This window comes from Lycium ferocissimum, chromosome 7 (genome assembly GCF_029784015.1).
Source record: "Lycium ferocissimum isolate CSIRO_LF1 chromosome 7, AGI_CSIRO_Lferr_CH_V1, whole genome shotgun sequence".
Classification (NCBI taxonomy): Eukaryota; Viridiplantae; Streptophyta; class Magnoliopsida; order Solanales; family Solanaceae; genus Lycium; species Lycium ferocissimum.
The window spans coordinates 40645835-40659808 of NC_081348.1; the positions used below are offsets into that span (position 1 = coordinate 40645835).

General features: G+C 33.4%; 1 protein-coding gene across 1 annotated transcript; it reads right to left on the reverse strand.

Annotated features, from left to right (window-relative positions):
* Nucleotides 1-317: 317 nt before the first annotated feature.
* LOC132065035 (beta-galactosidase 3-like) lies at nt 318-7485 on the reverse strand. The gene is made up of 18 exons (XM_059458252.1): nt 7187-7485; nt 7000-7095; nt 6733-6845; nt 6559-6625; nt 6054-6146; nt 5701-5844; nt 5412-5500; nt 5218-5323; nt 4696-4783; nt 4480-4598; nt 3325-3486; nt 2376-2554; nt 2188-2297; nt 1983-2092; nt 1672-1782; nt 1486-1596; nt 958-1160; nt 318-679 (listed from the first exon to the last, which is right to left on the reverse strand). Exons 1-18 carry the CDS (start codon nt 7340-7342, stop codon nt 562-564), a joined length of 2175 nt encoding a protein of 724 aa, XP_059314235.1. The 5' UTR covers nt 7343-7485; the 3' UTR covers nt 318-561.
* Nucleotides 7486-13974: the final 6489 nt, after the last annotated feature.

Here is a 13974-nt window from a genome sequence, read left to right on the forward strand (position 1 = left end):
TTTAATTTCAAATGCCCTTTTAATTTGTACAGGCTAAAAGCCAACTGAAGTTAAAAGGACTTATATCCTTACTATTACAACAACATACCCAGTGTAGTCCCCATAAATTGAGACTTATATCCTTACTATTATGCCTCTAATAAATATTTATGGATCAAAGTTTTTATGGACGTAATTTCTGGGGGTATTTCTCTTTTTAAAACTTTAAAAACTAATACTAACAGATACTACATATTTTCTCCGTTCTTGGAATATTCCGGAACTAAAGAAGAATACAAGGTAGGTGAAATTGAAAATTCGATCTTGATGTGAAAGGATGAAGCAAACCGAGTTGTTTTTTCCAACAATAACTTCTAAATATATACATCAATGAGGAAGACAAGCAGTGACACAGCAGCCTACATTTTGAACAATGAATGTTCAAAAGCAAATGAGCTACTAATTATTGCCCAAAAAGAACTAGCATAAGAGCTTTTCATAAAACTCTTTTTCTTCTATGAGATAAAGCTCACACCAAACTTTACTATCTAAATAGTGGTACCTAAAGAATATCATATCTATCTATACATATGTAATTGACCTTTTGACAAGAGAAATCCTTGATGCATCCCCACCTATCTCCTCAAAAACTACCAGCAAGTTTCCAGTTGGCTTCAACCAAGATCGAGGAACGTGGTACCTGATAGAAACCAATAGGTTAAAAGAGTTAGCAACTAATTAAGCTTCTCATTTATCTGCTAAGGGGAAAAAAAACTATGGATTTTAACTTATATAAATTACAAAATGATTTTTATATAATCTGTGTATTTCAACCTTTTGTAGCAGATAACTGCCTTATTTGCTAGGTTATTAATCCCACTATCTATGGAAGCTAATTGTTTTATGGCCTGATAGTTTTAAAGTTCTTTCACACTGCGTATAGAAATTAAACTCAAATACTATTGATGATCTGCATACCATCTTTGTGTTGGCTGGCCACAACCAGTTTGGCACTTTCCTTGTCGATATGTTGCTGCATAAGTGCAAGGGCTGCAGTGTCCAGTGGCATAAGCGGTCCAGTATCTTCCGATGCTCTGCCCATTGATCCATACTTGACCCTTTCCCATACTACCCATGTCCAGTGCTAATGGACCACTTCCTCTTGGTGCATTGAAATATACCTGAAGGTTTCATGAAAAATATCAGTATTCATGGTCAAGATCAAGATTCCACCTTTTCATTTCTCATAATAACAGCTCTATGCGCCGACAATACCAATATTATCTTCGAACATCAATAATCTAAATCTTAATTTCAGGAAGTGTTATTAATTCTGAGGTTTAAAAGTTACAGCAAAAGAGTATAGAAGTGATTTCCATCATCAAATATATTTTTCGAAGGGTTCTTCATTTATGTTTTCCTTGTTACTACTAATCATCTGTGAAGCAATTCAATTTGGAAATTCTTCTGGCCTGTCCTCCATATAGACAGAAGCAAACATATTACCTTGTACCACGTAAGCGGTTGTCGTTGCCTTGCTATCAAAGAGCCTCCCACCCATTCAGCAGCAGATATGGCATTTGAAGCCAAGTTCATGGATTCACCTCTCAACCCCACCTGCCCAAAAACATTCAAAGTTGTGGTAAGTTCCTCTAAGATGCCAAAGCATGAATATGAAATTAGGATGTGCACCTGATATGACCATTTCTGCCACGATAAGTCTCTTGGACCCTTGTCTAGCCCATGAAGAACAACTGGTCCAAGGACTCCTGTGTTCCATGTCTCATAACGTGCTCCGTTGTTCTTCAAATACAATGAACCAAGACACAAATGTTAAAACCCAATTTTGGCAAGCAAGAAAATTATGAGTGACTTATGAGATCCATAAATGCAGAAATATCAAGTTGTTGCTACTAATGATTATTCCAAAATAAAAATTGGTCATAGGATACTTTATTGAGAATCTTTGATCTCTTGAGTGAGAGACGTAAAAAGAGACTAACCGGCAATCCAACAGCTACACTGAGTAGGGAAATTCTGTTTATTCCAGCATGCATGTTAACACCTCCTGTAAATGTAACTCTACTGTTTTCTCGGTTTCCATATACTGAACCTGTAATCGGACCCTGGAACTCTTAGAATCCTAACATTTGATGTTTCTCAATACTAAAATGTTACCATGAGTCAACTAAAGGAAAGCATTTGCACCTGAAAGCCGTCCATTTATGTACACATGTAAGGCATGGCCTGCTGACTTCACAGTAAGAGTCAGATGTTGCCCTCGATGTAGAAATGATTCAGCTGAATTTATCTCAACACTGGAAAAAGTTCAATGAAATGGTCACGAATAAAAAAAACACGTTTGTCAGCAGGCATATAAAATGTTTTGTTCATACCTAGTGGTGTACCAAAGGTAGTCACTTGCATCCCTGGTAACATTTAATTGCTCCAAAAGACCAACAACAGTGAGCTTTGAATCCGCATCAATGGTGGATACATCTTCGCTAAATGTTTCCCAAGAGCGCAGTTGTACGTTTGTGGGCAGCATTTTTGCAGTGGATGTCTTAACTCCAACCTGATTTGAAGAGCAAAAGATTTCATCACAGAGCATTTTCAGTAAATAGAATGCAAGTTGGCAACTGAGTACTTACTACATATCTTAGCTTCAATTCTCATCTTTGTGGATCATGTTAATGGGAATAAAAACCCAAGAGTTTGTTTTGTAGACACAATATTTTCAACTTATTATGAAGTATTATTTGGCTAGAAAGTAGTGAGTGGATGGTATGTGAAGAATGACTACAGCCTACTTTTAGCCACGGGTGGCAAATTAGTCCATGAAAACATGACCCGCCCAACCCGCTCAAGTTTGGGCTGGTTATTAACCCGCCCATTTATTAGCCCAGCCCACCAAAAATTGGGCTGATATATATCCCAGATTGACTTGAAATCTTGTCCAAATATTTTCAAGAAACATTCTTTTTATTTGATATGTCATATATAGCCATAATAAAGAAAAAAATAGTTTTATTAGGTACTAAAAAATTATAAATGAACAAACAAAGAAATTAAAACTTGGTAAGAATTGGACGGGTTGGGTTATGCCCCACTTTTTAGCCCATTCCAGCCCAACCCATTTCTGCCCAAGTAACTTTTGGACGGGTCAATAACCCACCCATTTATTAGCTCAACCCATTTTGACCCGCCCAAATTAAGCCCAGCCCGCCCATTTGACACCCGTAATGTTATCTATGGGGAGAATATTTATTAATGAATGACTCTTCAGCACCAATGAATAAAAAAGAGGATATACAAAAATAAGTGACCATCTTGATATATACATACCTTGGCAGTATTAAATACAGCATTTTTACAGTCTGGAAGAATGCTTATTGACCAAGGTGGCAGGTCGTAATGTTTGTGCTTAAAAGTCACCCTTGCATTTGAATTCAAATGGTAATTTGCAAGAAAAGCAGCACAATGTCCACCGGAAGAAAATACATGTGCCTGCAAAATGGAGAAGATTTCAGAATTTTAAAAGGCCAAACAATTATGAATCGGATACGTAAAAGAATGTCTCAATGTAACAAAAGAAAGAACAAAAGAGTTATCAATCATCTATAGTCATTTTAAATCTAAACATTAATTTGCATACTCATCCTCGTTGTCAAGGGCGGATGCAATATTTATTCTAAAGGTCTTTTTTCATTTTTGGCGCATTGCCCGAAATTACTTACGGGCTCTAGCCAAAGTACACAAAACATATACACTAATTATGTATACAATATATATACTATGTATATTACATGTATATTTACACTTAATATACAAACATATACATTCGCCGTCTATTATGTTTTACGACGGTCCAAAAAGGTAATTGTCCCTATATTTAATTTGCACCCACTGGCTAGATGACTCTGGTGCGGATGTCCGATACGGGTGCGGATCTAAATGTCGGATCCTTCATGATCTAAATTTTAAGATACGGGGATACGGATCCAGGTATGGATATGGGTGCGGGGATTCGGCTAAAAATAATTGAAATATCTAAAAATAGAATTATAAAACATAAATTATGAGATATTATGTGGAAAACTTGAGGAGAAAATATTGATCAAGAGGAGAATTCTAGAAGGAAATAAAAGGAAAAGAAGTGACATAGAAATTTCAATATACAAGGTATTCCATTTTCTTCAAGTCCACCTTAGCTTTTGTTTTGATTACAGAAATCACTGGATCTGTCCGGAATTTCTCCGGATATTTTGGTCAAAGTACCCTAAAACAGTTGACCATATCGGATACGGATCCCACACCCACACCCATGTTGTGTCGACTGGTCTTTGCACCAAAAGTGAAGAGTCCGAGTAACTTAGGTGGTGGGTGTTGTGGTACCCAACATCTAGTGGCATCCGTGTCTCTACTCGTAGTAACACACCTACCCCCAAAAATCTAATGAAAAAATCGACAGAAAGGAAAAAGATAAGATAAGAGTGGCACCTGTTCATAGTTCCCTAAAGCAGTAATGGTAGGATCAGCAGAAATCAGTGCTGGTTCACATAACTTGATAGCCTTATGAAGCTCCTTCAAATGGTCATACTTTGGCTGCCTAATCAAACCTGTAAAATAAGCATGGAGAACTGGTCAGGATATACAATGAAAGTTGCACTACATGTGAAGTTGTGCATCAAAATAGGTACTAGCTCAGTCTCTGACCATATTCATCAATAGGAGCATCATAGTCATAGCTGGTAGTGATGAAAGGCCCTCCAGCTGTTCTTCCAAAGTTGGTTCCCCCGTGATACTGTTCAAAGAGGAAAAAGGAGCATTGGTTAAGATAAAAAGTATCATCACAAGTTGCACGCATGATTGACTCCATAGCCGGTAAATCTCTTGATTTTTGATAAGTAAAACTATTGATATCATATTTCTTTAGAAATGACAATTGTAGAACTCTTGAGATCATTTTCTAACATTCATTTGGTAGGAATTTAATATGTAATGTCTGGAAGAATGAGAAGTACATAAAAGACATTGAATTTAAGGGAATTTTGCATTATAACTTATGTAGTGTTCTATAGTTTTGAGATTCAAACAATCTTGTCCCAAAAAATTTCATACATAATAGATATGTACTTTCAAGCAACGGGCATATCATCAATCGGTAGAGAACTTCAGAGAACTAGTTATTAGTTAAATTCCATTATACAGAAACTGCAGTAATGAGAATCTACCCACCATATAATAATTCACTAAAGAGCCTCCTTTTTGAACAAACCGAGCAACTGCAAAGGCCAAATCTTCGACTGGTCGATGATGAACTGGACCGCCAAAATCATCAAACCTTTACACATCAAGAAACTTAAGTAAAAATCATTTCAACATGGAAAAGTATTAATCACACCGCAAATGCCGAAGTATCCTCAATTTACCAGCCACTCCATGCCTCTGTCCATATCGTTGGCTTGTTGGGTTTGTTAGGGGAAAAGTAATCACAATAAAAACCATTGCAGGTGTTTATCTGTCACCAAAATGACGATTGAGTTAAGCATTACATTAGATTATCCCAAGCACTCAAAATCAGCTTTCCTATATAATTGTCTTTCTATATGAATATTTTCCAATTCTGGTAATTAAGAAGGGCAATGGAAATAACAAGCTGAAATATGGAGTTAAAACAGTTTACATTTAAATCTTTTCTAGTGGCGAAAAATTCCTTACCACTGGATCAGGGGCATCATCCTCCTTGCACATAATCCATGGGACCCCGGTACCCATTTCAACAGCCATTTTAGCCGCCCAAGTCATGTACGCATGACCAGGAGCACCGTATTTCTTAATTTCTAACCCATACTCGTTCTCAATCTGCATCAACACATCTAAACATAAGTATATCTATGATGCTTCATCATTGCAAAGCACCATACTGCACATGGGATGAGGAAACAAAACAAATGATCCAGTCTATGAATTTCCTCACATATCATTAAATAGATTGCTTAATGTACACAACAGATGCACCCAATAAGTAGTTTTTATCACTTAGTCATGAGTGGAATAGTAGAAAATCATACCTGAGACAGAATGATAGGACCACCTTGGGTCTGAAATAGCTTCTCATTCTTCATCATTTGGACAATTTTCGTGGTGAATCTTTGCATTTCCCTCTGCAAAGACAAACATGACAGTCCATTGTAATTTAGCTTCCAAGATGTTATACTTTTTCTGTAACCAAAATTCTACTACACACATAGGTGGATGTAGAGTACTAATACTTTTGACACGGAACATAAATTTATGTGTAAAAATCTACGAAATTTGTAGCAGATAGTAGATATGAACCCATAACTTTAAAAATAAAATATGTCAAATGCTAAGAATTTTAAAGGTTGAACCCATAAAGTTTAAATCTTGGATCCGCCTCTCACTACACATTAGGATGTTTCAGGCATACTACTTTTCCACTTGAAACATTGCCATAAGTGCAATCCCCTTCTTTTTTTTTTTTTTTTTTTTTTTTTTTTTTGTGTGTGTGTGTGTGTGTGTGTGAGAGAGAGAGAGAGAGAGAGAGAGAGAGACCTTGAAAGGTTCATTATCAGTTCTAAAGGTGATACCAGGAACATACTTCAACCATACAGGAAAACCACTGAAATTACAAAGAAACAAAAACATAAAAATGTTATGGCATTATAAAAGAAACAATATCATAAATCAAAGCTCATATAGTAGCTTGATAACAAAAATCAAACTTACCCAAAATTCCACTCTCCACAAATATAAGGCCCAATTCGAAGATGCATATAGAGCCCTGCCTTCTGAACCAGCTTTATGAATCGAACTAAATCATTACGTCCTTCAAAGTTGTACTATAAACCCACAAAAATTAAAACATTAATATCACATTTTCACCAATGCTTCTCAGTAGAACAAAGAACTACCAGTATATGTGGAAAAAACAAAGATTTGACAGGAAAATATATTCACAATGAGCAATATAAACAGAAAGAAAGAGTAAAATACATTGCCAGGTGAAGGTTCATGAAGATTCCAAAACACATAGGTTTCAATAACATCCAATCCTCCATCTTTTGCTTTCTGTATAATCCCCTCCCACATCTGCATTATGTCCATTGTTAAAAAAAATACCATATATGAAAAACCAAAAAAAAAAAAAACCTAAATTTTGTAAAAAGAGAAAATGCCATACCTCAGGAGTACTTCTGGGGTAATGAATGGAACCAGATATAAGAATTTTTCTTTGTCCATTGATAATGAGAGACTTTCTATCATAAGTGACACTGCAATATCCAGTCTTGGATACAAAAAACAACACAAAAAAAAGCAAGAACCATTTGGTACCCATTATTAGAGAGAATATGCAAAATGCTTATCTCTACAACAATGGTGGAAAAAGCAAAGTTGGAAATGAGAATATGTGAATATTAAAGAAAAGAGGCCTGCAAAAGTGCAGACAAAAATGAGGACACTGACAAGAGTTTGTGACAGAAAAAAGTAGCAGTATATTGGATTTTGTTACTTCTGCATTTAACAATACAATGTGGTCATAAATGTTGAGAAATGAATGTTGGGTTTTTTGTTTTTGGTATTTTGCAAGCAAATGTCACTCCCAAGTCCCAATTTTATAGTAGAATAGAGCCGCCGACCTCTTGCGTTTGGTTCTTCAAGAAATTATGTCGTTACTCACACTGTTGCAAAATTTATCAAAAATAGTTTTTTGGTCCCAGTGTTGTGCCTAACGTGTAAACCTAAAATAAATAAATGATTTTTTCTTTTAATAGTTGATTCAGTAATTTAACATTATTATAACAAACAAGCAAGAATCCTGGTTTCAAGAGTTTCATTTCGGTAACTTAAGGGTATGTCAGTTAATAGGGTTGAGAATCGTGACGTCTCATATTCAATTTTAGATGATATTTTTTCATTTTTTTAAATTTTGACGAATAGAGTTCTTTCAATATTTCTACTGGTGAGAGGTCATAAGTACCCATAAAAAATATGTACAAGAAAAAAGAAAGTCAAAATTAAGTGGGAGTATAACACGGAGTTCCTTCTAGTGTAAATCATATGGCATTTGAAACTCATTAATATGATTAATTCAAAGTTATAAGTATTACAGTAACATATAAAAACAAAAGGCAAAAATCCTTTTCAAAAATATAAAGGTGCTCTACCTACCAAGCTGATCAAGAGAGAAGGGACTCAATGCCTTTCCATATCACCCTTTGGAAGAGAGAATTCATAATTTAAACTTGATAAATCTAAAGTTATTTCAAGTTCATTGAAAGTGTCGGTTAAAAATAGAATAGGCTTCGTGTAAGTTTTATTTTCACTTGCAATATAATTTTCTTTCTTTTTCAACAAAAAAGATGGAATTGAAATTATTGCATTTACTTTTTTGGTCCACCAGACATTAAATAATGTTGTATCTATATCTACTAGTTTATGATGGCAACCTAAAGAGAATTGAAATTGAGAGATTATAAAAGACGCAAGATATTTGTATGTACTTTTTTCTATACAATGTTTAATTTATTCTAGCAAAGAATAAATTTTTTACTTCATTTCAAGATTGGCCAAACAATTTAACCAAAAAAAAAAAAGATTGGCCAAACAAGAAATTTTGACAATGTTTTCTAAAAGAAGGGCACTTATGGTATTGTATTTGGGATGAAATTGAGAATGGAGAATTTGCTTCTTGTTGGCAAAGCACTGTGGTATCACCGCGCGCATAGAAATTTGGAAGATAAAATATGATAGAAATCTTGGAACTCCATAAATTTGTCCGTACTTTCAGAACTTACATAAAATTATATTAATTTATTATAGATAGTAATAAAATTAAGATAAAAATATGTATTAAAATTAACTATGATTTTTTTTTCTGGTATGATTAAGTAATAGGAGTAACAAAACAGTTCATGCAAAGATAGATTTCACATTTTCGTTAAGTTGATATAAATATTACGTGTGAGTAATTTTTTTTTTTTTTAGGAGGTCTAGGGTTTGTTGTTAGATTGCTTGTGATTTGGTTTTGTTAACCAAAACAATTGGAAGTTTTCATTTGGAATGATCAATAACTGGGCTGTCAAGTTAAGCACATTACACATTCCATAATTTTAAGTTTGATTGGTCCCCTTGAATAGGTAATTGGGTGCAACTGCTTCCTAGTTTTTGGATCAAACTCAACAACTTAATTAGTGCTAGATTTTCTGTCAACCCTCTTGGCGTAATTCACCAAATTTCGTAATTTAAGTAAACTCAATTAAGGGTTAATTATAAGGCATCCAAAACAGCTAATTATATATATATAATTATGTTCAAGGGCATCTTAGTAAAATTTGTGGTCTAAAATAAATTTTAATAGGCCTTTAGTATATATAACATATACACACGCACAAAAAAGTAAGTGTTGTCTTTTCTCAACTTTTTTCATAGAAATATTTTTAGTGTAGTATTCTTGAAAGACATAAATCATTTAACTTTACATAGTAATATTATTATTTATAATAGTAAGAATTAATTCAAGCTAATAAGATGTTAATCATGTGTTTGCAATACATTATCTTAGATATTGTTCTAAACATTTTGTTTATTAATATGAAGAATTGATCAATTTAATTCAAAGATCTAAAATATTTATGTTAAAAAGTACGTAGTTTTCCCTTTTTTTATGTAATTTTGTATTTCTTTGTTTATAATCTTTAATATTGTCTCAGAGAAAATAATTAATCATAAAATGTTTTGTTAAAATTGGGACTCATATTTTTGAGGGTCTAAAGCAGAGTCTTATTACCAGCCTAACCCTCATTTAAGCCGTCCCTGTTAATTATTCATCACCATTACAGGTAACTTTTTATGAAGGAGATACATTAGTTTATTACATGTATATATGAGAAAGTGAAATTGTGCAGTATCACATATAACTTATTTACTTCATTTCTTAAACAAAATGTAAATTAGTCTAGTTCATTCAATTTTATAACCGAAAATTCGAACTACGATTCAGTTTATACTTAATAGCTTATTAGCGTTAAAAATATGAATAGGTTGTGTCAAATCGTCAAATAACGAACCTTGGTCAATAATCTTTAGTCATAAATCTTAGTCAGCGTCAAACTTACACTTTGTAACGTACACAGTAATTTTCATTCGTTTATTCATGCAATAATTATGATTGCCCTCTGCCATTAATCATGATACACCAAGGGCGAGTTATAGTAAATAGTTTTGGTTGAAAACGTCGCAGTGCGTGCGAGGTACAATATAGTACCGCTACCCCGGAAGAAAAAGAATATATATGTATTTGGAGTATTATTTTTTTCAAAAAGAATACCCCCTTCATATCCATTTATTTGATGCACTTTGATTGATTTTTAAGAAATAACGGAGTACTTTTGAAATTTGTCTAAAATAAATTGTAGGTATTTGTGTGGTTCTAAATCATCTCGTTAAAGGTAAAATGTGCATTTAAAGTTAATTGTTACTACTAAATAAAGAAAAGTAACATTTCTTTTTTGGATGATTAAAACAATAAATCACATAATTTGATACATAAAAAAATGTATTTGTACAATATAGTCGATGCTGCTTGCGCTTACGTACATAATATAAAGTAAATATTAATGTGAACATTGATTTGGTATATGAAGAAAGTCTTAGAATCTCACATTTCCAGCCTCGACTTGTGTATACAAGCAGAATTATGATAATAATACATCCCTAGACAGTCAACGTCTATACGGCGCAAAAATTATAGAGTAGCAGGTGGAGGTCAACACTATACAAAATTATAGAGTAGTACTAAAATTGCTACTAGATTAATGTAACAATCTTAATATTGGGGGGTTAGTTGTAACAGTTTGACAGACAAAAGTGATAACATGCATACTTTAGAATAAAGAAATAGAGGGGGTCATGATGAAAGTGGAATAGCCCATAAGTAAGTGGGGTGGACATAGGATGCTTCCCATATATGTGTGTTGGCTTCATATCAATGGTAATTTACTCTTTTGAAAACTTTGGCTAAGGAAACATGACCCACTACTTTTCGACGCCCCATGTGACACTTCCATGTTCACAAGCTTCCTAATTTTTTGTCCTCATTTACAATTTCACATTGCCCACATTTTACTGATGAGATTTTACTGTGTGATAAAAAATACTCTCAATTCACAAACAAACAACTTGGGAGATGCTGTATTGACAGGGGATGCAATTATTCGGCAGTGGGTGCATTTGTTTGTTAATAGAAGTAACTTTGGTCTCACACGACTCTAAACGTAAGCTCATGATGAGATTCTAATTACATAAAAAGACAACATCTCATTCTTTTACATCAGTGTGAGACATTCTAACATATGGATATTTGAAATTCAGACAATATAACATAAAGACCCAATATTAGAAATAAAAAAAAAAAAAAAAAAAGATGTTCGATATAACTCAATGTCAAATATTATTTCACGAATCATGAGGTGATAATTATTCAAAATTATATAAAGACAACGACATTCTAACGTCTACTGCCTTGAACCAGTAATACAAGAAATAAGATTCTTGTTCCAACTTTCTATGACGATCGTTTTATTCATTAAACACCACAAAAAATAAGTGTTTTCGTACTCGTTACAAAAAAGTGATAGTTTTAGCGATGACTCATGTAAATGCCACGAAGCGATATTTTAATGCTGACTTGTTTCAAATTTCTCTGTCCAGCTAAAATATAGAAATCGATTGAAAGGGTATACCCGTGACGAATAAAAAAAATGTTGTGAATAACATCGATTCTGCATTTATCGCTTAGAACCCTAGATCCACCTTTGTGTATCGAGATATTGGGTCCAGGTAGGGGCCAAAGTAGTCTTCAAGATACGGGTTCCAGCAGAATTAAGTAGCTTTGGCCTCAGTTGATGATATATACTAATGTTAAGAAGTTCATTAAATATTTAAAAATATTAAATTTAGAATCTAGTTACTAGCACTTTTTCGTCCTAGAATTTAAAATTCATAAAGTTCAAATTCTAAATCCATCCGGTAGTGTTAGGACGATAAGATTCATCTGTAGCTCTTATCATCTATAGTGCAATAATTAAAATAAGAACTTTGTTGACTCTAATCCCAATTCAATAGTTTAATGTTTCAGACATTACAATTTACGAGTAGTTTAATGTTTCAGACATTACAATTTACGAGTATGCACCCATATATAACCTCGAACTCGAATAGTATAATGCGTTTTACACGCAAGAGGAAAAGCTTAAAAACAATGTAAAAATGTACTGTAGTAATAAATAAAGAAATAATATATCGTATCAGTGTCGGTTGCCTTTGGCAACTTTGGTCTTTGACAGCTCCGTGAAATATTGTTTATTATTGCATGTGACTGTTTGTAAAATAATGTGTGGGGCAGTTGCAAAATGGTTAAAAGCACTTCTCTTTGTTTGTTTTGTTCCATTTGCGTACACTCAAGTACTTCACATCTTCATCAACCTTGTCAGTGTTGATCACTAAATTGTATAACAAAGTCCAATAATTGCGTCAACTAATTAAAGTTAGCTAGCTATAGAAAAATATCCATGTTAAGCATGAATTGGTTACTAGATGAATTAATGAAGACGTTTAACCAATTAAAATTGATCAAGTTGCATTCTTGTGAAAAAATTTAACACCATGACTAAATAAATCTTAAATTTATTTAGCTTTAATAGTATAGATGAGCTGGAATTAGGATCCACCCTATCATATATGGAACAATGAACATCATAGTTAATCCTTACTATACGTGAACATCAATTGAATATGGAATACGAAGTTATAGCAAATGTCACCACTTTTTTTTTTTTTTTTTGGGTAAATAACATGATGTATTATTCTCGAATTGTTGATTTACATGCGAGTGGCAATGGGGCAAAGCTGGGGGGAATCTTATTGTGGGCCGAGTCCTTAATGACATGAGAAAAATAGATAAATAATATATGTAATTTTAAGAAAAAAATAGAAGATTTGACATAACATGATTAGATGCAAGCAGGTAGAAGAATTTTCTTTAAAAAAAAAAAAGTTGATCTAATAATTTTTAATATAATTGAACAGACAGGACAGATTGTAAGTGAACAAAATCATACATAAAACAGAATGAGATGCGATCTAACGAGACACCCCACCCTATTGTCATCTTTTAGTGCATGATTTTCATGAAGAACTATCTAAGAAAGAGGAAAAGCTATAGAGTGGCGTAATGAACTATCTTCATTTTCCCTTTTTCTCTTTCTTTTTTGTAGAATTTATTGCTTTCAGCTTGGAAAAAGTGGATGAGGATTATGAAAAATAATATTATATATATTGAAAGGGAATTGAATAACATATTAAATGCTATCATCACCATAAATATATTATCAAATAATATCAATATATCTATCAAAAGAGATAAAGGACAGAAAAGACGACAAGTGATTTGATCTTAACGTCTGGATAGAGATATTGAGAAGCTACTACATCTGACGTGCCTTGGTTATCCTTACAAGTTTCAATTCATTCATGGATAAGTTTTCAGAATCAAAAGCAATGAGACAATATGATAAGCCAACTGGTGAACTATTTAAGCAGTTAAGATGTTATCTTACTAACGATATTTGTGTGCCAATTATTCTGACCACAAGCTAGTGGTCACTCATGTCTTAATCATGATACTAACAGATTTACATTGTGGCATTGTCCAAACCAAATGCTTGCTTTGATTGTTGGCCTTCACATTTTCGAGCGACCACGTTAACAGAAAATTATACGGTTGATTGTTAAATCCCATCAATGCAAGAAAACTTCAAATACAGTAGCAAAGGGAGTTCAAAAAATGTTTCAAAGATTAGGTTAAACCTTCAACTGCGACATTTTTGCATTTTTTTCCAATTCCCTTAAGTCTCAAATCCTGTAACGGCAGCTGGTCTTAGGGGGTAGGAGCAGAATGTAAAAACAAAT